The sequence below is a fragment of the Saccopteryx bilineata genome, chromosome 1 (assembly GCF_036850765.1).
Source record: "Saccopteryx bilineata isolate mSacBil1 chromosome 1, mSacBil1_pri_phased_curated, whole genome shotgun sequence".
NCBI lineage: Eukaryota > Metazoa > Chordata > Mammalia > Chiroptera > Emballonuridae > Saccopteryx > Saccopteryx bilineata.
Window position 1 is genome coordinate 56,967,963 of NC_089490.1, and position 26,622 is coordinate 56,994,584.

Genomic DNA, 26,622 nt, shown 5'->3' on the forward strand with positions numbered 1-26,622 from the left:
ATTTTCAGAGGGAGAGCTAGTGAGCTCTTTGGTGTCTTTGCATAAGGGGCCTAATCCCATCAGCACCTCATCTAACCCCAATTACTTTTAATATATGAAGGTGTGGGGTGGGTTTGGCACAAGCATTCAGTCTATAATAGGTGTCTATTCTTTTTTTTTTCTTTTTTTTTTTCTGAAGCTGGAAACAGGGAGAGACAGTCAGACAGACTCCCGCATGCGCCTGACCGGGATCCACCCAGCACGCCCACCATGGGGCGACGCTCTGCCCACCAGGGGGCGATGCTCTGCCCATCCTGGGCGTCACCATGTTGCGACCAGAGCCACTCCAGCGCCTGAGGCAGAGGCCACAGAGCCATCCCCAGCGCCCGGGCCATCTTTGCTCCAATAGAGCCTTGGCTGCGGGAGGTGAAGAGAGAGACAGAGAGGAAAGCACGGCGGAGGGGTGGAGAAGCAAATGGGCGCTTCTCCTATGTGCCCTGGCCGGGAATCGAACCCGGGTCCTCCGCACACTAGGCCGACGCTCTACCGCTGAGCCAACCAGCCAGGGCCCTTTTTTTTTTTTAAGTTAGAGGAGGGGAGATAGAGAGACAGACCCTCGCATGTGCCCTGCACGAGATCCACCCAGCAGACTCCATCTGGGGCCAATGCTCAAGTCAACCCATCTATCCTCAGTGCTCAGGACCAGCACTTGGGACCAACACTCGGACCAACAGAGCCACTGCCTGTGGGAGAAAAAGGGAGAGAGAAGGGGGAGAGGGAGGAGAAAAGAAGCAGATGGTCAGTTTTCTTGTTTGCCTTGACTAGAAATAGAACCCAGACATCCACACACCAGGCTGATGCTCTATCCACTGAGCAAACTGGCCAGCACCTAGGTCTATTCTGAACGCACAGATTCCTTCTGGGGCCAGGCCAAAAACGTCCTACTTACCAGAGGAACAAAGTAAAGGTGTAGGAATGACAGCTCAGGCCAACCAGTCACCTTCTACCCACTTTCATCATAATCTCAAGTGCTCACACTTGGAACAAAGGTATGCTTAAAACATCAAGTATTCACTGAGGGCATTACTTACTCTCTGCTACATGATAAGGCTTTAAAAAACTGGAGATATTAAGTGTATATTGTATTATAGAGCTACATATTTAAATAATGGAAATATTTATTATAATGAGAATTTTAATATCAGAATCTTGTGGCACTTAAGGAATGAGAGATTTGCCATATTCCCTACTGACTTATTTGAGATTCTGAGCAAAATGCCTTCAAAATGGCAGGTCCCAGGCTCCTGCAGTTAGTGCTCATCCTCGCCATCTGCCATCAAAACATTTCATGAGATCATTTCTGCCTCAGAACTTGCCTCCAAAATATTTTTGTTTGAGTAATATTTGAAAATTTCCAGTAATATCTTCAGACCCCTTTGCTCTTTTTAAAGCACAGAGGACAAGTTGGCCACTTAAACTATCCACTTCAACTTACAATACAATCAACAGCACAATTTTTTACTTCCAGGGTGGTTTTACCAAACTTTGGCTATATGAGCACATTTCTATCTATATTTTTTAATGTTTCACTAATAAGCTTGTATTTATGTTGTTGAAATTTTCCGTGTATGTATTTATATCTTGAAAAATGTGTATATTTTCACACACAAGGCATAGATAAGGGAAATACTTTGGAATCTGTTTATACAACTGAATACAGAGGACTTTGAAAAGCTCCTTCAGGCTTTTTGCTCAACCTTACTACTCTGATATCATACTCCTTTCTATATTTTACATATAATTTTATTAGTGATGTGTAATACAGTTCACATCGCACTTGTTTAGACTAATTTCCTTTGCTGGCGATTTCAACTATCCAAAATATACAGTGTGTCTGTAAAGTCATGGTGCACTTTTGACCGATCACAGGAAAGCAACAAAAGATGATAGAAATGTGAAATCTGCACCAAATAAAAGGAAAACCCTCCCAGTTTCTGTAGGATGATGTGGCAGCATGTGCGCATGTACAGATGATGACGTAACACCGTGTATACAGCGAAGCAGCCCACGGCCATGCCATTCGAGATATGGACGGTACAGAGGAAAGTTCAGTGTGTTCTGTGGCTCGCTAAATTAGAATCTGTGACCAAAGTGCAACGTGAATATCGGCACGTTTATAATGCAGTGCCACCACATAGGAATAACATTACTCAGTGGGATAAGCAGTTGAAGGAAACTGGCAGTTTGGTGGAGAAACCCTGTTCTGGTAGGCCATCAGTCAGTGACGAGTCTGTAGAGGCTATACGGGATAGCTACCTAAGGAGCCCTCAAAAAAATCTGTGTGAGGCCCTGGCCGGTTGGTTCAGCGGTAGAGCGTCGGCCTGGCGTGTGGGGGACCCAGGTTCGATTCCCGGCCAGGGCACATAGGAGAAGCACCCATTTGCTTCTCCACCCCCACCCCCACCCCCTCCTTCCTCTCTGTCTCTCTCTTCCCCTCCCGCAGCCAAGGCTCCATTGGAGCAAAGATGGCCTGGGCGCTGGGGATGGCTCCTTGGCCTCTGCTCCAGGCGCTAGAGTGGCTCTGGTCGCGGCAGAGCGATGCCCTGGAGTGGCAGAGCATCGTCCCCTGGTGGGCAGAGCCTCGCCCCTGGTGGGCGTGCCGGGTGGATCCCGGTCGGGCGCATGTGGGAGTCTGTCTGACTGTCTCTCCCCGTTTCCAGCTTCAGAAAAAAAAAAAAAAAATCTGTGTGTGAGCCCACATTGAACTGCACTGAATAGGTATGAAACTGGGAGAGTTTTCCTTTTATTTGGTGCAGATTTCACATTTCTATTGTCTTTTGTTGCTTTCCTATGACCGGTCAAAAGTGCACCATGACTTTACGGACACACTGTATATAAGGAGTCCTGACCTGTGGTTGAGCAGTGGACAAAGCAGTGACCTGGAGTGCTGAGGTCACAGGTTTGAAACCCTGGGCTTGCCCAGTTAAGGTACATATGAGAAGCAACTACTACGAGTTGATGCTTCCTGCTTCTCCCTACCCCACCTTTCCTCTATCTAAAAATCAATAACAAAATATAAGAAAAAAACATTATGCTCTGATAAACAAAATGAATGACACAAAATTACTTTTACTCTAGAAATAATCTTAACAAGTTTAGAAATCTGATTTTTCAAACTACAAGCAGAAGGCAGGTGACAAAGTCTATAACAGCCTTTTGATGTGACAGCCTGACAATAGGCATTCTACAGGACTTTTTAAAAAAGGTTTAAAAACTACAAAATTATAGTAGTTCAGAGCACATGGTGCAAATAGCCATGTAAAAGCATACTAATATATGTCATGTTTATAAGACTGCACAGTCAATATAATGGTTATGTTCAGTATGAGTTTTGGAAGGCATTACATTATAGAAAGGTTTTCATCAAAAAAGCTTAATCTATTTTTCAGAAGTCTTATTTAAAAGAAGTGGTAAAAATAATTTTTTAAAAATAAAGAGAAACATTAGTGGCCTACAGAATTGACTTGTTTTAATACTTTAATGTAATTCTAATCTCAAACATCAAGAAAAATTTCTTTCCCCAACATTTTATTAAACTCCACAAATCATAAACTGTTAAAATACTTGTCTATGTTGAATATTAATGTTATTGAAAGTTTAGAATTTGACAAACAGAGGCACCCAATTTATGCATTCACTTAGCACTATGGTTTATAACTACACCAACTCTGGTGTAATGGAAAAAATTAGGATGTAGAATAAAATACTACCTTTAATTGTCTAACCATAGTAGACTTCTCTGTATAAAGTAAATGTTCACCAAATATACCCTATACTTGCAATTAGTATTAAAAGATTATAGAAATTGCCCTGGCCAGTTGGCTCAGTGGTAGAGCGTCGGCCTGGCGTGCGGGAATCCCTGGTTCGATTCCCGGCCAGGGCACACAGGAGAAGCGCCCATCTGCTTCTCCACTCCTCCCCCTCTCCTTCCTCTCTGTCTTTCTCTTCCCCTCCCGCAGCCAAGGCTCCATTGGAGCTAAGTTTGCCCGGGCGCTGAGGATGGCTCTGTGGCCTCTGCTTCAGGCACTAGAATGGCTCTGATTGCGGCAGAGCAACACCCCAAGATGGGCAGAGCATCGCCCCTGGGTGGGCGTGCCGGGTGGATCCTGGTCGGGCGCATGTGGGAGTCTGACTGCCTCCCCGTTTCCAACTTCAGAGAAATACAAAAAAGAAAAAGAAAAAAAAAAAGAAAAAAGATTATAGAAATTACCTAATACAATTGAAAGAAAGACTAGAATATCCCAAGAGAAGAGATCAGCAATCATTTATCCCAGAAGAACTAGTGTGAGTGTGGGAGTGTGTCTGCTGGTGGACATGTTGGGAAGATTGGGTTGATACAGCTCTTGTTCTCTGAAAATCATCTTCCCCTCCCCACCATTAGGTTACTCCTGAACTTTCAGCTGCCAGGGTTTAGTAACAGTGCAGTTTTCCTAAGAACTTCCCATTAAGGAGTTTATCTGTTCTTAGCTAGAGAAACAATTCAAGGGCTTTCCAGGAATAATCTATAGAGTCCAGAGGCTTTTGGAAGATAAGGAGGAGCCCCTTTCTATCCCATGCTCCCTCTGCTTACCAGCTTTTCTCCTGCCATTAATTGACAGCAGGCAAAGTTTCGCTACTTTGTTTTACTTAGAATTTGAACTAGTGCTACTGACTCAGATACCAGATCACAAAACATCCCAAATCTCAAGTTATAGAAGAAAGGAATGTACTAATACCCAGTAGAAAGTTCTGGGAGGACATGTGAATTTTTTCCTTCAAAACTACTTTAAATGGTTCAGTTTTTAGATTTTCAGTCAACAGCTTAGAAGACAAAACTTTAAAAATTTTTAAACAATTTTTTTTTGCAATACCTACAAAAGTACTGTTTATTATTTCTCTTAAAAATCAGGATCGGCCTGGTGCCAAGATTCTACTGCTAAACAAAAGTACCATTTCATCAAGCAATCGCCTAAAAATAAAAGTGTGTTATTTTTGAGACAACTGAATTTAGTATTTTGCCACTGTACTTGGAAGATCTACTTTAAAAGGCTTTCTTTGTGGCCTGGAGAAGTAAGTGACACTACTGAACCCACCAAATGGGCAGTTGTGCCACTTCATGGAGATGGTACGTGACTGGTGTGGCTCCATGAGCACATATCCTGGGCAACCATCAGCCCATACATAGCAGCATGACTCTCTTGAACATACTCTCAAGTTAAAGCTTTGGTTTTGGTGAAAACTAGTGTAACATAATGCTACATGGACCACCTTTTTATACTCAGTAACTAAATGTGTCAATTCTTAGGCTAGATCAAACAAAATACTCTGTGCGGTTTTCCTATTTTGAAGTATTCGGAAATTTTCTCTTTTGCTAGAATCATCTGTAACTTTCAAATACAGCTACATACTCATAGTCCACTGGATTTACGACATTTCAGTGGTATCCCTTAACCCAGTGGTTTCCAAATTTGGCTGCTCATTGAATTAACCTAGGGAATTATTTTAGAAAGCCCAGTTTCCAGGGCCTCGCTGAGATCTTTCCTAGGACCCCTAAGAGCGAAGTCCGTAAATCTATATTTGATCAAGTTCTCTGAGTAATTGCAATGATCATCCAGGTTAGGGAACCACTGTGATAACCTCTCTTTCCTAAATTGACTGTTCTTCTACCTCACACAGTTCTTGCTTTGCACAATGATATTTTTGTTTCTCTTCCAGGTTAAATTTTCTCAGTTTTACCTGCTTTGATATTTTTCTTGTAAACTCCTTTAAATATGTTAAGGAAGGTGGTGACAAAATTATCAAATATTGATACATAGATGGTATTCTTTTCAGTATTTTTGTGTGTGTGTATGTGCGTATGTATCTTCACATTTTCATTTTACACACTTATCTGAGTATTTCTACAAAAGATTCCTGAAGGGAAACAACTGGTCCAAAGCCATGTCCATTTTACATTCCGAATGCTACTAACAAACAGTGTACCTGTGTGCAAAGCACAGGGACTTATACAAAAATCAGTCCATGGCTCAAATAAAGAAAGGGCTTCCTCATAGTTAAAAATATGCTGCCACAGATCAGACTGCCTGAGTGCACATCAGTATGTAAGGGTTCCAGAACAGACTGGATGGTCAGGCTGCTGCTGAAAACATTACGGCATTGGGTATGGGTTTAGAAGAGCTGTCATGTAAGAAACCTCAGATATACAGAAGCATCCAGACCTCCCCAAATGTGGCAAGGCCTCCACATACATAGCAGCTTATCTGGCCTTAGCCCTTCCACATGCAATGTTTCCGCAGCCAGCCTAGGAGAGCAGCCTGAGAACCTTCGGTTACAATCTGGAAGCACTCCGCCTCTTCTCTGAGAGTCTCTGCAAAAGCGTACTGCGGGGCTCCACCTGTCCTCTGCCTCCAGCACAGTGTGTCTGTCCTGTCGCAGGCTGGTGTGGCGTGGGGATCGCTGCCAGCCTCCACCGGCAGTCTTGAGAAGGACACCAGGCCTTCCCGGTGAGCAAACACATCTTCAGCATCTGATGAGGGGAGTAGTTGTAGGCAAAAAGAGCGGCCAGTGGCAAGTTTCTAGTGGAGCTGTTTTTTCTCAGGACTGCAGAGGGCCAACTTGACACACTTCAAAGGAAGCAGCCTGGCCAGCTCCAAGCTCTTGGGGGACTGGAGTCCCGGTCCCCGGTTGCGGTCCTGTTTGGCATGGACTGCACAGCTGACCGTTGGGGGGGGCAGCAGCATGGCGTCAGGTATTGTGAGGTCAGGGCTGGTGTATGCAATGCCCATAGGGACCATTTGCACACTGTTGTGCACATCGATCACTTCTCTTCTGCTGACCTGGGTGAAGTTGCTCTCAAACACGGGAAAGTGCTCGAACGAGGCGAACTCACCCTAGCACAGCTGCCAGGGCAGCTTCGGCGTGGAGCCGGGGAACCCATGCAGCCCGTGGCTGGCTGTTCCCGGCGCGGCTGGGCCAGAGCGCCGCGCTGCTACCGGCCTCTGCCTTTCATGAAGACCGCTGCACGTCCTCTCTGGAGCCCCAGCCTTGGGCTGAACTGATGTCCCTTCTGGGCCGGCCTTTAAGTTTTTGGTGTCCATTGTGACCTGCAGCAGTCACACACAGCACCACGTCATTATCCTTACAGCTGCTCCACAGGAAGGGACAGCATCCCCCTGCAAACAGCCACCAGGCAGAGAGTATCAGATGCACATCTTTTTTTCAGTCATTTTATAAAATGTAAATATATTTTACAGTAACATTGCTATAATTCGGTGTTATGATGGTCAGAAATAAAACAAATTTACAAAAATCCCTAAGATATGTGATAACTTTACAATCAACGGCAAAATCGAATTTTACTTATTTCCCATAAATGAGATGTAGTAGCCCCCACTCCTCATCGGAGTGGATGCCTGAAACTGCCTATAGTAATGAAATCAACATATACCATGTCTCCCTCCTACGGAACATACTTATGATATGGTCAGACTTAATTTATAAACTAGGCACAGTAAGAGATTAAAAAAATAAGTAAAATAGAACAATTTTAACAATGTAGTGTAATAAATGTTATGTGAACGTGGCATGATTAAATAAAATAAGGGTGGCTTGAACACAAGCACTGCGGTACTGTCACAACTGCTCTGATAAACAAGAGGGCTACCAAGAGACCAATAAGCAGGCAGTGTATACAGTGTGGATATGATGGACAAAAGGATGCTTTATATCCCAGGTGCGGCGAACAGAGAGGGGCGTGAGATTGCATCATGCCGCTCAGATTGTTGCGCAATTTAAAATTTAGGAATCGTTTATTTCTGGAATTTTCCATGGACTATTTTGGACCATGGAGGATGGGAGTAAAGGAAACCTTGGCAGGCAAAATCACAGATAAGGGGGGACTACTATACTATGTATTTTTTTATTTATAATCTGCTTTACAATATAGGTTAGATCAATATAGTTCAGCAAAATTTTATTGTGTCTAAACTTAGGCATATAGAATATAAAGTCCTAGATTCTACCCTTTCTCAAATCATTCATAATACAGTAAGGAAGTCAGATATATATATATATTTAAAAACAGTGCAGAAAATGTGAAACAAGTCAAGGGTGCTAAAAACACATCTGAGAAGGATCAACTATCAGGGTGGGCTAACATGATGAAAAGAAAGGTTTCCTAAAGGAGGGGCATGTAGGTTGGGTTTTGTAGGATGAGCTGAAGTTTGGCAGCCTATCATTGGGGATCTTGGGAAAGTGCAGGGCATCCATGGGGAAAGAAACAATTTGTGCAGAGGTCTGAAATGTGACACTGTGCAGCATGTTTAGGATGCTGTAAGTATTTAGGAAGTTGGCTCCGTTTGGTGATGAGGAATGGCCAAAAAAATGAGGTTTCCAAACTACATTTCTAGCCAGGAATAGACTGCTGGCCTTGCTATGCTAGACATGTGGTGCCATGCTAGAGAGCCTGGACTTTAAATTTTAGATAGCTAGAAACTAATACAGGTTTTAAGTCAGGGCAATGGGACTGGCTGGAAAATTGAGAAGGAAGCTTGGCAGCACCATGTAGTCTGGACGGGGGTGAGTTTATGTGGGGGTTAGAGACAGCCCAGTAAAATCTGCTGCTCTAAGGAAGTGGCAGTGGGAATGGCAGGAGATGGCGACTTGTAAGACATTCGGGTAGCAGAACGCTCAGTACACTTAGTGGCTCACTGAATGTAGGAGAGAAGAGTAGCTGAGGACGTCATGTCACTCAAATTTCTGGCTTGGAAGACTAGGTAGAGGTAGTGAGACCACCAACCAAGACAGAAACTACACTTGAGAAAAAATATAGTGAGTTCACTCTTAGATGTATATGGTTAACACTTTTATAGAATATCCATCAATAAGGCTGATAACATCCACACATAAAGCAAAGCAATGACAACAAATTTAAATAATAAATATTATGTGATTTTACAGTGACCTACTTCATTAGTTAACACACAACCAACCAGTAATATATTTTGTTTTGAACTAAATCAAATAGCAACCACACTTTTGTCAATCTATTCTAAACCAAATACTCCTTTTCATTTAGTTTTGAAGCCTTTGTTCCCCCCGAGAAAAAGGATAGATTTTTCTAAAAAAAACTAGCACCAAATTTACATCTGATATATTACATACATGGTCACAACTCCATTTCCTGTGTTCAATAGAGTGCCAAGTTCTAAGTGACCCAAAATAGATGATTTAAAAAATAACCCCAAATTTCCTTGGCATATATTTATAAGACTTTTAAGCTGTAAAGTTTAATATCCTGTTTAGATTTTTACAAAGACAATTATAGATTATAAAATTAATTGATTTACCCCAAATTGGTCCCACTCTAAAAGAGACAGAGATGAACCACGGGACTTTTGGGGTACCTGGGAATGAATCTAGCATTAAAGTTTGGGTTCACGGCAGAGAACACAAACACTAAGATGTGATTGTTTCTCCCGCCCTGGTTGGAAGGGGACCCTTCTGAGCCTGGACCCTATGGAGCCTGCTTTCCGCAGGCCCGGGTTCTGTTCCAGGCTACCGCCTCATGTAGCTACAGGGCGCTATTGTAAATTATCTCCCTGCTCCACCCTGTTGGCTGCAACAGTGTGCTGCACACACTGTGTCCATTCTAATTTCAACAGCATCGTTCATCTCCAAATCATCACTAAATATTTCTTCTAGGTTTTTTTTTAAAGCCATTTTTGCCTGACGTCTGGTGGCTCAGTCGATAAAGCATTGACCTGGAATGCTGAGATCACAGGTTCAAAATCCTGGGCTTACCTGGACAAGCAAGGCACATATAGGAGTTGATGCCCCTGCTCCTCCCCATTCTCTCTCTCCTCTATAAAATGAATAAATAAAACCTTTAAAAACACTATTAAACTATTAAAGACACTGTCAAAATGTATTTGTTAAATGTCTTGATCTCCAAGTAGAAACACTCTTAATTTTACTGTTGGTCAAAAGCATCTATTAGGCCCTAGCCGGTTGGCTCAGTGATAGAGCATCAGCCTGGCGTGCAGGAGACCTGGGTTCGATTCCCGACCAGGGCACACAAGAGAAGCGCACATCTGCTTCTCCACCCCTCACCCTCTCCTTCCTCTCTGTCTCTCTCTTCCCCTCCTGCAGCCAAGGCTCCATTGGAGCAAAGTTGGCCCGGATGCTGAGGATGGCTCCATGGTCTCTGCCTCAGGCACTAGAATGGCTCTGGTTGCAACAGAGCAACGCCCTAGATGGGCAGAGCATCGCCCTAGATGGGCAGAGCATCGCCCCCTGGTGGGCCTTGCCGGGTGGATCCCAGTCAGGCGCATGCGGGAGTCTGTCTGACTGCTCCCCGTTTCCAACTTCAGAAAAAGACAAAAAAAAAATCTATTATATCAGCATCTTTCATTTATGTTCTTAAAAAGTATCATTAGATTTTGGAAACTGTGTCTAAGAAGAAATTTCAAGGAAATCAAGTTTTATGATTTGTTGTTTGTATCCCATCCAGATGCCCTTTCCCAGCTGAGGATGCATTAATCCTCCGGCGCTGTGTTGAATTGTGAGTTGTATTTAATAAGTGTAGCAGACACTTAACATTTACCAAATTTTTACACATATTTCCTACTTCATTAAGGAATATCTCCTAATATTAATAATAATAATAATTGCCTATTTTTAATCCTTCTGCCTTCTTCATCCTTTAGTGTCCTAATGATTATAGATAAATGAGAAAATCTATAGCAAAAATAACCATAATCATTTTTAAAGTAACAACAGCAATATTTATCAAACAATATTTTATCAAGTACTACTCTGTGTTAGGTGTTCTCCTTGCCTGAGCTCATTAAACAATAAGTACATAGGTAGGAAATGTTTTCATTCCACAGATAAGAAAGCTAAAGTTTAGGGAAGTTAAGGAACTTGCTTAAGGTAACAGTGGGTGTTTGAGCAGGAATTCCCTCCTATACAGTCCAATGCAGAACGCACATTTCTGCACAGACCTCAGCATCACTTAAAAAGTAATGTGGTGGTGGTGGAAGTGGGCCTCTGGGATGATGCTGAATAAAAAATATTGGTGGTAAGGATATTCCATACACCCACACATACATATACACATGCAGAGTATATTCTATTAGTAATTTTTTTCTCTTTCAAAGAATATAAAACCAATTCTTTTAAATCTAAAGAGTCAGTTTTCAAGGCATGGTCTGGGGTCTCCTGAGGATCCCAGAGACCCTTTCACGTGATCTGTAAAATCAAAATTATTTTTATAACAATACAATGAGGTAAAAACTATTTTCGTAGTAATACTAAGACACTCACTTTCTCACAAGTGTGCTCACAGTGGAATTTTCCAGTGACTGCGTGACATGGGTTATCACAACAGACCAACCACAGAGGCAGACGTGAGAACGCAGCTGTCCTATGCAACATTAAAGGGACCTGCAAATATGTCAAAACTCTTCTAAATTTTTTTAGAAACTGTAATTTTTCATAATATTTTATTTGTGTTAATATATGGTTTTAATATTTTTGTTTTAAATAAATTAAACATTTAAAAAAATTCTGTTTTAATTTCTAACATATTAAGTATTGACAGTTATAACCCATGTAAACAAAACTTTTGGAGGTCCTCAATACATTGCAAAGAGTTTGAAAACCTCTGTCTGTAAATCAGTTACAGAATACTATTATCTAGTAAGTTCCCGAGTTACAAACATCCAACTTATGTACAACTCATGAATGGACGAATGGAGCACCATAAGTGCTATTGGTAATCAACTGCAGTTGGACACCAATGAGAATGAGATCATAGAGTTACTTGACTTTCATGGCAACGAACTAATCAATGAAGACCTTATGGAACTAGAGCAGCAAATGATAGCATTTAGGGAAGAAAACAGGGACCTAGAAACTCCAAAATTGAAAAAGTTTTCTACAAAGGAGTTGGCTGATGCATTTGGTCTCACTGAATCATGAATGGCATAGTGAGAGGAACAAGATCCTGATACAGAGAGGTTTGCCAAAGTTTACCATCCAGTTACTAAAGGTCTGAGGTGCTACAGGGCCATTTATGATGCGAAAAAGAGTAGCTTTGTACAAACCTCCCTCGATACCTACTTCAAGAAACTGACTCCAGCAGCAGAATCAAACCCTGACTCTAACACCAGCCCCATCCTCTCCAATAAGTCCATCATCCTCTGCATCATCCAAGATTGTTTAAAGCTGTATTTGAAAATGTTTAAGTATTTTTATGTACAGACAGGTAAAATTGAATACGATGTTAAGACAAACATCTGTGTAAGTTGTATTTAATAGGTAAATGTACCCATTCCAACTTACACGTAAATTCAACTTAAAGGAACAACACTACAGAATCTGTCTCATTCGTAACCTGGGGACTGCTTGTAGGCTCAACTAGAGAATGTCCTTGTATTTCAGAATTGTATGAACATGCCTGTAAGAGCATAAATGAACTTGAATGATTTAGCATCGCAGCTCTGAGAGTTCAGCTAAGGTTAATCACTGTATCACAAAATCACATTGCTCCCTCACAAGTGTTCACTCACAGAGATCTCAATAATGTACCCAGTAGTGATATCTGCTGTCAGAAAGGCTTTGAGAAACAGAAATTTTCTTACTTCAAGAGGATGAGCAACAGACTACCACAAATCTTGCTGTCTCAGAAACATAGACCAACATGATTTCCCAACAAAAATAACACTTATTTTGATTTTCAACAACTACTTCCACACAAGAAACACGGTAACCACTCTATGCCCTTTGTCCATCAACAAAATGTTGTGGATATATTAACAAAGGTGTCTATTTAAGAGGCAGGAAGAGGGTGTTGCAAAATTTACCTTCTGTGAATCAAGTGCTCATTTCTTTTTTCATCTCCACGCCTTTCCTCTTCTGAACCTGTGACTTGTCCCCCCCAAAAAAAGCTTTTGTCTTTCTTCATATTAAGTACAATAAACATGAAAGAGAGAGAACAAAGGAGACACTTTAATACTGAGAACCACCTGCGATCATTACACCATATGTATATAAGTGATTCAAATCTTCAACTCAAGATGGGTTTTAACAGGTATTAATTAGTTCTTCTGTTATAGTAAGCTGACACAGAATTATTAAAACTCTAATTCCATTTGACAATAAAAGCATTATGCAAGAGTTACTCATCAGTAATCAGAGATAGGGTAATAATCCAGCAGTATCCAGGTAAGTGAACAGACCTCTAAGAACTAGCGTACTGTGTTCCTCCTTCAGACACATACCTGGCACTGCTGAAGTGCTCGTTGCTGAGGATACGAACAAGAAGACGTTTCCTGCCTTGGAGGCTTACAGTCAGCCAGTACAGATGCCATCTTCATAGCTGATTATAACACAATATGTTAAACACCATAAAGGCTGTTGAAAACTGTGCTCTGAGAAGAATAGGGTATGAAGTCACGATGGACAAGTGTGATTTAGCTGTACTGGTGGGTTTGGTGAGGTAATTTCAGTACAGGGCCCTGTGGGCCAGCTAAGTGTTTGGTATCCTCTTGTAGGATAGTGGCATGGTCACACACAGAATAGCGTGCTTGTGGTGCACATGTGTGCACACATGCAGAAGGTGGAGCTGAAGGAGAGGGAAGGGTAGAAAGGCACATCGACTATGTGGAGGAACACCATAGATAAAGACGACCTGAGTTGAAAATTATCCAGAGAGTTTAATTTTTTGAGTACCCGGAGAAGCTCATCCAACATTTCAGTTATGATAATTCCCCTACAAGGACACCAACACACTCACCACAGCAAGGGTCCAGAGTCTGATTTTAAAATAATGCTCTTGTTCAATGACGAGAAAGCGTCTTTTAAAAAATTCAATATTAAACTTAAAACAATTTATAACCTAACACAATATTTTATTATAATATGCCTACAAAGTAATATATGATCAAGTGTAAGTCTATAAAAACCATACATAATCAGATAGTAGTTTCTGCAAGTCAGGTCTCGATACAAAACTAGGTAACTAAGGGCAAGTTAGTTTTAGAAATAAGAGTATTCTTCTATTTGAGAATTACTTTTATTTGAGGTTGAACTACTTTTTGAGACATAACAAGCCCAGTTGTAAACATAAAGCCACCCGATTTAATTAAAACAGGATAATCTATATTTTGTGTCTGACTATGCATGTAAGTGTGTAAGTAAACTATAACTTAAGTCATGTTATAGTTTCATTTCATTTCAACTTTCATGGAGAATTCTCATAAAACCATTATAAACTTAATTGCATATTTTAAAAGAAAGTTCATTCTCTTCTTTTTTGGAATATGAATTTCAGTGTCTGTGGCAGCAGTCACCGAGTCCCCCATGCAATGCTAGCTGATTAAAACTGACGTGGCTTAGGGGGATGAGCTAGTACAATGTACAGATGATGTGTTGTAGAATTATGCATCTGAAACCTGCATGATTTTATGAACCAATAAATTTTGTTACCCCACTAAGTTCAATAAAAATTTGTGAAAAACTGTTCTTTTCCTCCTTGTTTTTAATTTGTTGTAAAATTATCGAAACTGTTGGTAGGGACAGCATTTCTCAGCCTGCATGTTTTTAAATTTTCAGTATTTTGTATGTGCTGTGTGTGTCATGGTAAACTGACTTGTTCCCCTAAAAAATAACCAGAGAGAAAGATTATGTTTGTATTTTCTTTGTTCAAGGTGTTTATTGCATCTCAGAGGGCGTACATGCACTGGGGTTTTTTTTTTTTTAACTGAAATACAGAGAAAGCCATTTTGAAATTGGTTTTAGGTAATTTCCCCCCATTACAGTGTATGTTATCCCCACAGTAAATTCAGATACAATCACTTTGAAATGGTACCATACATCTATGAAATAATCTGAAAAATAGGCAAACACCTTTCCAACCCAGTATGCTTTTACGAAGAGCTGCCAAGTCACTAGCAACACTGATCAACAGTGACCTCATTTATGCATCGAAATCTTAAGCCAAGCCATCAGCACAGACTGTATGACAACAAATTAAAAATGAAAGAATACAGTATGTACACTAAAGGATACAATTTTCTGCATTAGTTTAAATTCTAATCACAATGGTACAACAAAGCCTACTCTGAGCTCAGTTGAGGAATGGAAGAACACTAGTCTACAGAACACACAAAGAAATACTAAATTAACAGATGTACATAAAATCCAGAATAAAATTAAAATATTTGCACTAATCTTTAAATTACAGATATACCTTGGAGTGCCTTCATAATGTCACTTAAACAGCACATCTCTAATTGCATTTGCATGGACATGATAGAAATGGACCCTTCACTTTTCAGTGCATTTAATCAAGAATGAATAAATAGGTCAATTTAGATGCAAAATCTGTCAAATATAACTAAAATATATATTTTAATATAGCAGTGATTAAATAGGGACTTCTTATAACATTTTTTTTTCATTCTTGATAACCTAGCTTCAAAGGGAAAAATTTATTATGGACATTAACCTTTACATTTTTAAAATAAAATTTCTTAACATATACAGTGCCACAAAAATAAACATTTCTCACAACAGTTGAAGTTCCTGTGATTGGAAAAATTTACTCCACACCGAAAAAAGTTTTGTATATTTAAGTGTTCTCCTTACTATTTGATGTTATCACACTAAATTTGCAACAGAGATACAGAAGAAAAGAGAATTTATGGAGCGAGTTTAGGTTTGTCCAAAAGTTATATATACATTGAAACCTTCAAAAACACAGAAACATTTTTGCAAATGGCTCACCACACAATAGTTGCACCATCCATCCATGGGTGAGGTCCAGAATAGCACTAAGGGCATCAGAAACATCCATTCATTGTTTACAGCATACAACACACAAATAATCCAAATACACTACAATTTTGAGAGTAGGGATAACAGCTAAGGTAATACACATTCCTAATGTTCACTTTCACAGCTGTGCTACACATTTCGGAAGAGAAGTTATGAGTAAGCATTGGGTTTGGTACTGGTGGCTCCCTTTGTAACTCTGAGTATCAATTTTATTTGACGTCTCCAAACTCATTGTTTTTTTCCTATTCAGTCACAAAAATTGCAGCTGTAAAGATAAAAGGCACTTGAATTAAAACAATATTACATACTCCTCAAATATTTTACCTCTGTTGTATTTTACTTCATAGGTAGTATGGAATATCTTTACGCAAAATGTTTCTATATTATCAAACTGACCTTGATATACTGACTTTCATTCTTTAAAACAAGCTTAAAATTTTAGCCAGAAAAAAAAAATTAAAAACCTTTTAATGTATAGTTTTGTTTCAGAAAAAAATTGTATCAGCAAAATTTTGGATTTTGGATACTTAAAAATCTTAGTGGTAAGACATTCAATTTCAATTAAAAACAGTTAACCTTCATAAAAGCAGTGAAAAATGGTAATGGCAGTGACTTCCATTATCATTATCATTATTAAATTATTTTTGGTCACGGTGTTCAATGTGTCACCAAACAGTTGAACAAGTGACAGAATTAAAGAAAAAAGAACATATTCCTGGAGATTCAATGCCTTCAATTACTCTATTGCTCACTTATCTTCTTGGCTATTCCAAAAGTCATCTTCGCCAAGAAACCTTTCCTGGGGTCTTATGGCCTAGCCCTGTAAGCAACTCTTTTTCACAAAATAGTCAGTATGTATCTCCCTCTTGACTGTGAATCTCTGAGGGTAAGGACTGTCTCAAGGATCTCTGTATGGAGTATCAGCATTCTTGTTATCCAATGGGAGCAATATCTACTAAATAAGAGGCAGATAAAAGGCTGCTTTGTTCAGTGTCCTTGGTCACTCCTGAAACTTTATTTGTTAAAGTAAGTGTTCACTGTCTTATGCTTACATTAGCTCAGTCCAAAGCGCAATATAAAAGTTAGGCACAAGAGAAATTACTTGGCTGAGCTGTCAAGGTATTAAAATGACAAATTATTAACCCTGTATAAGAAAAAAAAATCCTAAAACAGAAATTCAAAAATTCTTAGAGAAAGTTTAAAAACATACAGGTATAGATACACAATAAAAATAACACTGGATAGTGGTCCAAAACTTCAACATCCAGCTCTTCCAGTGTGACCTTGGGCTAATCACATGATGCCAAGCATCAGTTCCTTTAGTTGTAAAATGGAGACTGAAGTATTGGCTAGTTTATCTCATAGGGTTTGACCTCCTACAGCGAAGATCAAAGAAGTTAATGACTGAGAAGTGGACAAGAAAAGTATTATGTAAATGAAAAGCAGCATTATTACTGTTTATCCACACTCATGTGTTGAAAACCTAACCACTGTGGAAGGTGCTGGGGTTAATAGTAAACCTTTTCTTTCATAAGTTTCCTTTCATAAATTCACTGTTAATCATTTCATAAGTTATATTAGAAATTTAAAACTAGAATGTTAACATTTAAAATGCTGCTTGAATGTAGAAAAGTAAAGGGTAATAATCTAACTTTTATTTGATGAGGCTAAGGAAGGCTAAACAAAATAAAAATATGATATGTAACTAAATATATTCTTAGGTGATTTCTAAATGCAATATTATGTTACCTTTCTATAAATTCCAGTCACAATTTACCAAGTAGCTTGAACAACGTTTTGCTTTATATCAGTATAATAACTATATGCTTTCCGGTCTAAGGACAATTGGAGATTTTTCTTCCTCTTAGTTTTATAAATTAAGTAAGGTTTTTAAAAAATCACTGCTAATTCATTAATAGCTTTTAACATTGATTTAAAAGCATAAATACTCAAAGTATTATTATTATATACGTGTATTAAAAACACATAAGTACAAATATCATACCTGAAATAGCTAAGGATTGCAGAGGTAATTATTACAAATCCACAGGAAAAGTTCAATATTAGTTTAGATACCTTAAATTGTTTATAAGAAATCCTTGATGTTAAGATCCGCTAATGGGTCCTTTGCTGGAGGTTTCTTGGGACTCTGAGAGGCAGGTGTAGGGCTTGGAGAAAGCTAATGGAGAAAAGCCAGCCCAAGAGAGCAGAAATGGAAAGCAAACAAGAGAGATAGACATGCATTAGGCAGAGCACATACCACAGAAAACAAACATACAGAAAATTAGATGGTTAAGGGTTTCCTAATCTACTTTGTTCTACTTAGTCACAGTGCTGTGTTTAATTTTGGATTTATAAAATACACTTCCAGGGATATCTGGCTTTCTTGAAATTCTTTCACATCAGGATGCAGCTAAATTAAAATTGAGAGCTCTGGTAGAACAATATGTATATGAGTTAGGGAAGATGTAAAAAAAAGTAGTCACATAAAGGTATTATGAATATACAGTAAACAAAACAAAATAACCAACTTCTCCGTATAAAAGCATTTCAACTTTAGGAGTTGAGTACTACTAAACTAATAAAGGAATTTAAATGACTTCTTTTAAGTGAGAGTGAATTTTAAGGAAAAATTGAAACGTAACAGTTTGTAGAAAGTTACATAAGAAATCACTTTAAAATATTGCTAAATATACTTAAATATAATTTTAGGTAAAAACCAGTCAAGTCTGGGGCACTATTTGTTTCAAAGGAGCAAAGAGATCCTAGTTAGGAATGTCACTAAATTTCAATACTGCCTGTCCAACTTGCAGAAAAGACTAATTACTAAATACTATAGGAAATAATTACACTGAACTTGCAGCAAAAATAGAAAAGAATTAGTTTACCTTGTTTCTGTTTAATTGATACCTAAATTATTTCACTGTGTGACAGAAACAAGTTCTGGGAGGTGTTTTCAGGGAGGTTTGGGTACAAGGCCTTGAAAATAATCATGTAATCTATGTAGAATAATAACTGACATGTATAGTTTTAATTTAATTAATCTCCTATGTTTATAATATGATCATAATATGGTGGAAATCTCAGAAATTTGGGAATGCTGGGCAGGGATGTGTGTTTTTATTGGTTCAGTAAACACAGCTCCAGAAGTAAGGGTTTCAGATTTGTTTCCATGTCTAGAATCTGTTGTACTGACTACAGAATCTATCAGTCAAATTTCCATTTAAAAATCTTGAATTACACATCACAGGAAGACAGGAAAAAATAAGTATAAGAGTTGAAGTTGCTTTAAGAAACTCAAGGATTGATCCATAATTAATAGTTAAGTGAGATGATAACATCTTGATACCAACTAATTGAGAAATAATGGAGTTTCGCAGGCATTCCATCAGTAATGTTTTGTTTTCTGAAGCTATAAAGTCAGGTTTATTTTCTTTTCTTGTATAATCAGCTATGCTTCATCTCTGATATAAGATATACAATCTAAAAATTGTATAAATATGGTATACCATTTCCTAAATTACTAGAACTTTGATTAAATATTTAAAATACTCTTTTTACTATAGCATCTATTTGTCAAGTTTATTCTTTGAATTAAGTAAAAAAATTGAAACTATATAACACTGGTATTATGCAAGAAAACAATTACCTTAAATAATAATGTTGTATTAATTTATTTGTAAAGTTTTTAGCCCACCAAATACAGTAAGATTTTTAAAATCTCAGGAATATTCTTCTAAGTTCATAGAAATAGAAACATCCTTGCTTTATTCAAAAAGGTAATAAATGGTCATAGGTATATCAAACCATCAATATAATACTCCTGATAAATGAGATCCTTCTTAGAATTGAAATATATCAAGAGTAAATTTAACTCCACTATTACCTCCAATACCTTCCTCATTCTCCCCTCAAAACAACTCTAATAAGAAGGACTCATTAGTCTCAGAGCAGACTAGAAAATTTCTCACGAAGACAACACTTTTGGTTATGGCAGTGAAGGCCAGGGTTTCTCACATTTTAAATTTCTCTTTGATACCTACCACTCTCTCCCCTGGTTACTGCAGCTTTTGAGGGATTAAAGGAAAGTGTTGAAAGCAAATTTTGGGAACAGGTCAAAAATGAATTTAGAGATAGGTCAAGGAAGCAAAGGGGGTTAATGTACACTCAGAAAGTCCACAGTAGAAATCCTATGGATAAGACAATATAAATACCTAACTGGTAAGTTGAAAATATAGCAGTAAAACCATTTATTGATACTGTTAAAATGTATTTGAGTTTTTTGTTTTGGTTTGGTCAGCATGGTGCTAAAGTTGTAACTTGGTGCTCTGACTCTATCCAAGTCAGTTAGTTTCTCATGGTGAAAAACTCTTTGGTTCTACATACTATACCTCCACCAGGCAATTTATAAAAGGAATCAAGAAAGGGCGAACCATCAGCATGATTATCACTATTAGGAGCTAAAATGGTTCTATAAAGTGCATATATTTTAGCACCTGAGTTAATGCAAGAAATATGGTTTCACCTAAAAAGCGATTTATCTTTTGTCCTGGATCCTGGTAGGTTACCTCTTAACCTTTGGACTTTTCCAAGTGACAGGAATGTCTTTGTTATTAAGACTGGATCCTTGAAAGCCACCTGAAAGCTTATGCTACTATGATAACTCAGAATGGGGGATAACCATGACAAAGAAATCAACCATGTGATTTGAGAGTTGGGTCATTAGGCCAGAAGATACCACTCTGAACTTTTGGAAGTGGGGAAGGCAGGTAGATTACGGTCAACCACATTGACAATAATTCAACCAATTATTCTTATATAATGAAACCTCAATAGAAACTCTGCACTCCGAGGCTCAGGTGAGCTTTCTCAGTTGGTGATACTGCATGCATATTGTCAGGCACTGATGCCAGGTGGGTAACACATCACTGAGGACAAAGAAATTTCAAGACTGGAACTCTCCAAGAATTCTTTTGGCTGGATCTAATTTGTATCCTTTATAATAATAAAATTGCAATTTTAAATTTAGTGCTTTCTTGAGTTCTCTGAGCCATACTAGTCTAATTTGAGGGTGTTCCTAGGAACCCTCAAATTTATAGGCAGCTGATGTGAAGATAAGGTGGCTCACAAGACTCCCAAACTTGTGGCTGGTACAGGAAGTGAGGGTGGTCTAATGGAGACTGCCCCTTTAGACTTTGCAGTTTAGCAAACCCACTGAAATTAGGGTTACAAGTCTTGGGCAAACTTGGAAGTCTGGAGGGTGTCCCTAACCTTGAGTTTGGCTAACTCTGGGAACACATAATAAAATGATGGGTCAGCAGTACTCATTTTTCTGGAATAAATGCATAGATACTTTAAATGCCTGGTTGTTCTCAGGAATCATTCTGAATTAAGTAGGAGAGGAATCGAGGGACTTTAGGACAAGCAGTTATTTCTATCATTTTTCTCTAAACCTCACATTATTGCTGGTCTGTCTCCCATCTTCTCTTTACTTCTGAAGCAACAGAGATGAAGATTTCATTAGGTAAAAACGTTTTTCAACAGTTTCCACACTACAGTTTTATAAGTTAACGTCATTACTTTGTGGACATTTAAACTGACCTGTGTGCCAGGCCCAGTGGCGGCTCCAAAGGGTGGCCGCATCATAGGCTGTGCAAACATGACTGGCTGCTGAGGCATCATGGGCATGCCTGTCCCAGCAGGAGGCTGAAAAGCAAGAGTGGTTCACAGCATGAGTGGCATCACTATGGCTCTGCCCTGACATTTGTCTTTAATATGCTTCTGAAAAATTTTGAGAACTCCAGGTCCGTGAGAAAGTATAATTTGTAACTTTGAATGGTGGGTGCTGTGAGGCTGGCAGAGAGCAGAAGAGTCACTGAGGTGCAGCAGAAGCTTGGCTGGCCACATAGCATCCTCATCCCAACCAGGCTTTGTTGTTTATTCGTCTTCTGTAAGCATAATATTTTTCCTATATTTTTTGTCTTTTTTTTTGTTATTTTTCTTTCTGTTTTCTATTTGTAAGCATAATTCTTGAAGAGATAAAAACTTGTTTTTATAGGGTGATGGCCCTAAAAATTATTAATGATACAAGTGATAAGTAAAAAGTCCTAGTATACTAATTAAGTGTTGATGTTGATGATTGAGCAAAGACTACATTTAATAAATATTACCCCCCAAATAATATAACAATGTACTAAGGAAATTATTATTTTTTTTAAATTTTATTTATTCATTTTTATAGAGAAGAGAGAGAAGGAGAGAGACAAACAGAGAGAGAGAAGAGGGAGGAGCTGGAAGCATCAACTCCCATATGTGCCTTGACCAGGCAAGCCCAGGGTTTCGAACCAGCGACCTCAGCATTTCCAGGTTGATGCTTTATCCACTGCGCCACCACAGGTCAGGCAGGAAATTATTTTGATAGAAACAATTTTATGTATTTTATATGTAATTTTATCACATCATGTATAGACTACCAATGTCTAAATCAGATGACTTAACTTTCTAAGTTTTAGTTTACCGCATTTTGAGAAGAATTATATTCTACAATAGTATTTTTTAATCTGGGATTTGGCAAAGGCTTTAGAAATGTCAATTATAATTTTTAGCATAGGTAGTCACTCACCATTCCAAATCCTGCTCCTGGTTGTCCAACAGATTGGGCTCCGGCAACAGGAGGAACAGAACTGGTTGGAGGTCCAGCTCCTTGCTACCATAAAAACCACAAAACATACAGACACAAAATAATAACAAAGAAAAAGAACCAACATAATTTGGTTTAAAATGACAGAATGTAATTTTATAATGAATGTTCCTCAGGTATATGCAGATATATAAAGAATTCTCAAATATCAGTATTAAGTTTAAAAACAATGGCTCTAGCACCACAACAATGATATGAACAAGGTTAAGACACTGTTGTGCACTGTTGTAGTGCTATTTGGGCTCACTGGCTAGCTGATTACTTATAGCATTGGGGTTCTCTATATCTACTAATATGTCTCTCCTCCACCCTCACTATAAATGAGTCAAATTTCTACAAACTTATCTTTTCCTATCATTTTATCTTTGACAGGTATTGGATTTTAGACATTTGAAAAACATGTTTACATTTACATTTTTGGTGCTTCGTTTCCATTTTTCCAATAAATTATTCTATTTTGTGTAATATTTGCTTCTCTCTGACTTTTGACTGTTGTACCATTTGTGCAATGGACAAAGTTCTCAGTTTTAGGAAGCATTTAAAATACTGTACACACATACACCATTTCAGGTACAGATCAGACAGTTTTCAGAAAGATGCCCAAACCCTCTAATATTTCCCTTATGTTTAAAATTAACTGTACTGCTATGCTTTAAATTTAAGTTAACCATTAGAGCAAAATTCTAATTAAAAAAAAGAAAACATTAGAGTGATGTCAGCAAAAATGGTGAAATATGAAACTTTAAAAGCCCAATTTCCCCCATAAAAGTAATGGCTAAAACAGGCAAAAAAACAATCAACTATTTTAGAACTGTGGAAACTAAATAACAGCTTAAAACAATCCAGAAAGTACTTATTGAAGAATATCTGCTGAATCTTAATAAGAAAAGTAAACTCTGAGGTATTTTAACTTACCCTACTTTCATCCACTGTTTTCTAGTTCAGCTGTAGTCTTGAAAATAACAGCACACATTCCCAGTAATACCAGAAGGAGCAGAATATATTTAATTATTATTTTTTTTGTCTTGTCTGAGTGGCTCCCTGGAAAGATTGGCTCAAAAGGTTTTGTCTGTCTCACCAAATTGGGAATGCACCTAGTGCTAAAATTGTTACCTGAAGCCATTGGTGGAAAATATTGACAGGCAAATGTTTTAGTTGTTTCTCTAAGAGGTAATGCATAATGGTCAGGGAATAGTAGACTAAACAAAAAAGCTTGGGAGGAAAAGCTAGAGAATAAGATGCTTTGGGAATTTAAGGTTTTAAAAGCTCAGACATACTCCTGGGAATTTAGAAGGCCATGCACATGCCCAAGACTGTACACATGCTCAGGAAAGACTTGAGAAGGCCTCTGGCTGACCTTGAGGCTTTGAGCAAGCAGTAAGTGGTCACTAAGGCAGAGTTACAAACTGCCTGGTTGAGTTTGAAGACATGACCTAACACATACTTAAAGCTCCTCTATAAAAGCTGGGAGATATTTTACATTCTAAAAGTTTAAGCAATATCTAGCTGATAATTAGCAGACAACTTAGGTAAAGAAACAAAGACTTCACTTGACTGGTGGTGGTGCAGTAGACAGAGAGCATTGACCTGGGACGCTGAGGTCTCAGGTTCGAAACCCCGAGGTTGCCAGCTTGAGCGTGGGATCATTGACATGATCCCATGGTCACTGGCTTGAGCCCAGAGGTTGCTGGCTTGAAGCCCAAGGTTGCTGGATTGAGCCCAGGGTCTCTGGCTTGAGCAAGGGGTCACTGTCTCAGCTGGAGCTCATTGGTTAAGGCATGTATGAGAAGCAATCAATGAACAACTAAAGTTCTGCATCTATGTTTTGATGCTTCTTATCTCTCCCTTCACCCTTGTATCTCACTAAAAAAGAAACAACAAAAACAGATACTTCAATAGTCATGCCTGACAAAAACATAGACTACAGAATGAGTTCAGAATGGTTATCAAATAGAAAAAACAAACAAAAAAGTAGCAACAACAAACCTTTGGGGAGGCAGCAGAATCTGATTTTCAGTTGCCACATTATAATATTCAAAATAACCATGTTTCAACAAAAATTATAAGACATACAAATAAATAAGAATATCTAGCTCATATGCAGGAGAAAGATCTTTTTTTTTTTCTTTTTTGTATTTCTCTGAAGTTGGAAACAGGGAGGCAGTCAGACAGACTCCTGCATGCGCCAGACTGGGATCCACCTGGCACACCCACCAGGGGGCGATGCTCTGCCCATCTTGGGGCGTCGCTCTGCTGCAATCAGAGCCATTCCAGCGCCTGAGGCAGAGCCATCCTCAGTGCCCGGGCAATCGCTGCTCCAATGGAGCCTTGGCTGAGGGAGGGGAAGAGAGAGACAGAGAGAAAGGAGAGGGGGAGGGGTAGAGAAGCAGATGGGCACTTCTCCTGTGTGCCCTGGATGGGAATCGAACTCGGGACCCCTGCACGCCAGACCGATGCTCTACCACTGAGCCAACTGGCCAGGGCCAGGAGAAAGATCTTAAATCCATAGCTTAGGTTTCTACCTTAAGGAAGTAGAAAAAAGAAGAACTAAACCCAAGGTAAGAAATGAAATAAGTAATAAATGTTAGGTTATAAACAAATGAAATAGAGAATAGAAAAACAAAAAAGAAAAGCAGAAGAAACAAGTTGGTTCTTTGAAAAGATCAATAAAATAGACACTCTTTCAGTAGACCAAGAAAGAAAAATAGAAATTTAATTATTAAAATCAGAAATAATGATTGTAAGAAAATATTAAGAGAAATTATATGCTAAAACATTAGATAACCTAGATGAAAGCACCAAACTTCTAGAAAGACACAAACAACAAATACTGACTCAAGAAGAAATAGAAAAATTAAATAGATGTAAAACAAGTAAAGAGGCTGAATCAGGAATCAAAAACTTCCATCACAGAATCAGAATCAGAAAGAATACATCACAAAGTCCAGAATCAGATAGCTTCACTGGTGAATTCTATTGACTGTATAAAGAAGAATTAATATCAATCCTTCTCAAGCTCTTATTCTCTAAAAAAAAATAACTCCTTAATTATTTTTGATGCCAATGTTACCATGATACCTAAGCTGGATAAGGACATTACAGAAAAGGGAAACTATAGATCAATATCTTGTATGAACATTGATGCAAAATTCTCAACAAAATACTAGCATACTGAAATCAGCAACATATGAAAGAATTATCATATATACCATGGCCAAGTGAGATTTAACCAAAGAATTCATAGTAGGTTCAATTAATGTAATGCCATATTACAGAACATAAAAAAAAACCCACATGATTATTTCAATAGATGCATAAAAGGCATTTGACAAAATCCAACACCCTTTCATAACAACTAAACACTCAAACTAGAAATAGAAGCAAAATTCCTCAACCTGATAAAGCACACCTATGAGGAAACCATGGCTAACAATGTACTTAATGCCAAATGACTGAAAGCTTTCTACTTAATAACAAGACAAAGGTATCCTGGAAGTTCTAGTCAGGGTAATTGGGTAAGAAAAAGAAATAAATAGCATCCAGGTAAGAAAGGAAGAAATATGCTTATATGGTCATTTAATCTATGACAAAGAAGGCAAGGATGTATAATGATATAAGGACAGTTTCTTCAATTAGTAGTGTTGGGAAAACTGAACAGATACATGCAAAAAAAAAAAAGAAAAAAAAGAAATTGAACCACTTCCCTACAACATATACAAAAACAAGTTCAAAATGGATTAAAACCTTAAATATAAAATCAGTAACCGTAAAACTTTTAGAAGAATACATAGGCAGTACTCTCTGACATTGCTCTAAGCAATATCTCTTTGGATATGTCTCCTTGGGGAAGGAAAAAAAATTAAATAAATAAGAAAATGGGCCTACATCAAACTAAAAAGACTCTGTACAGCACAGGAAACTATCAACAAAACAAAGAAAAAGCTACTGAATGAGAGAACATACAATATTTGCCAATGACATATCTGATAAAGGGTTAATAGCCAAAATTATGAAGAACTCATACAATTCAACATCAAAAAAAAAAAAAATCCAAATAAAAAACG

The 26,622-nt window shown here is 38.3% G+C and overlaps 1 protein-coding gene across 8 annotated transcripts in view; it reads right to left on the bottom strand.

Annotated features, from left to right (window-relative positions):
• Window positions 1–14,714: 14,714 nt before the first annotated feature.
• Window positions 14,715–26,622, bottom strand: part of SNAP91 (synaptosome associated protein 91) — a 161,059-nt gene continuing 149,151 nt past the window's right edge. For all 8 annotated transcript variants that reach the window (XM_066254193.1, XM_066254209.1, XM_066254207.1 and 5 more), the window contains 4 exons: window positions 22,481–22,564; window positions 21,460–21,564; window positions 17,935–18,037; window positions 14,715–16,123 (listed from right to left, as the gene is read on the bottom strand). In XM_066254193.1, coding sequence (XP_066110290.1) covers window positions 17,945–18,037; window positions 21,460–21,564; window positions 22,481–22,564 — 282 coding nt within the window. In that variant the 3' untranslated portion in view covers window positions 14,715–16,123; window positions 17,935–17,944. The remainder of the gene's footprint in view (window positions 16,124–17,934; window positions 18,038–21,459; window positions 21,565–22,480; window positions 22,565–26,622) is intronic.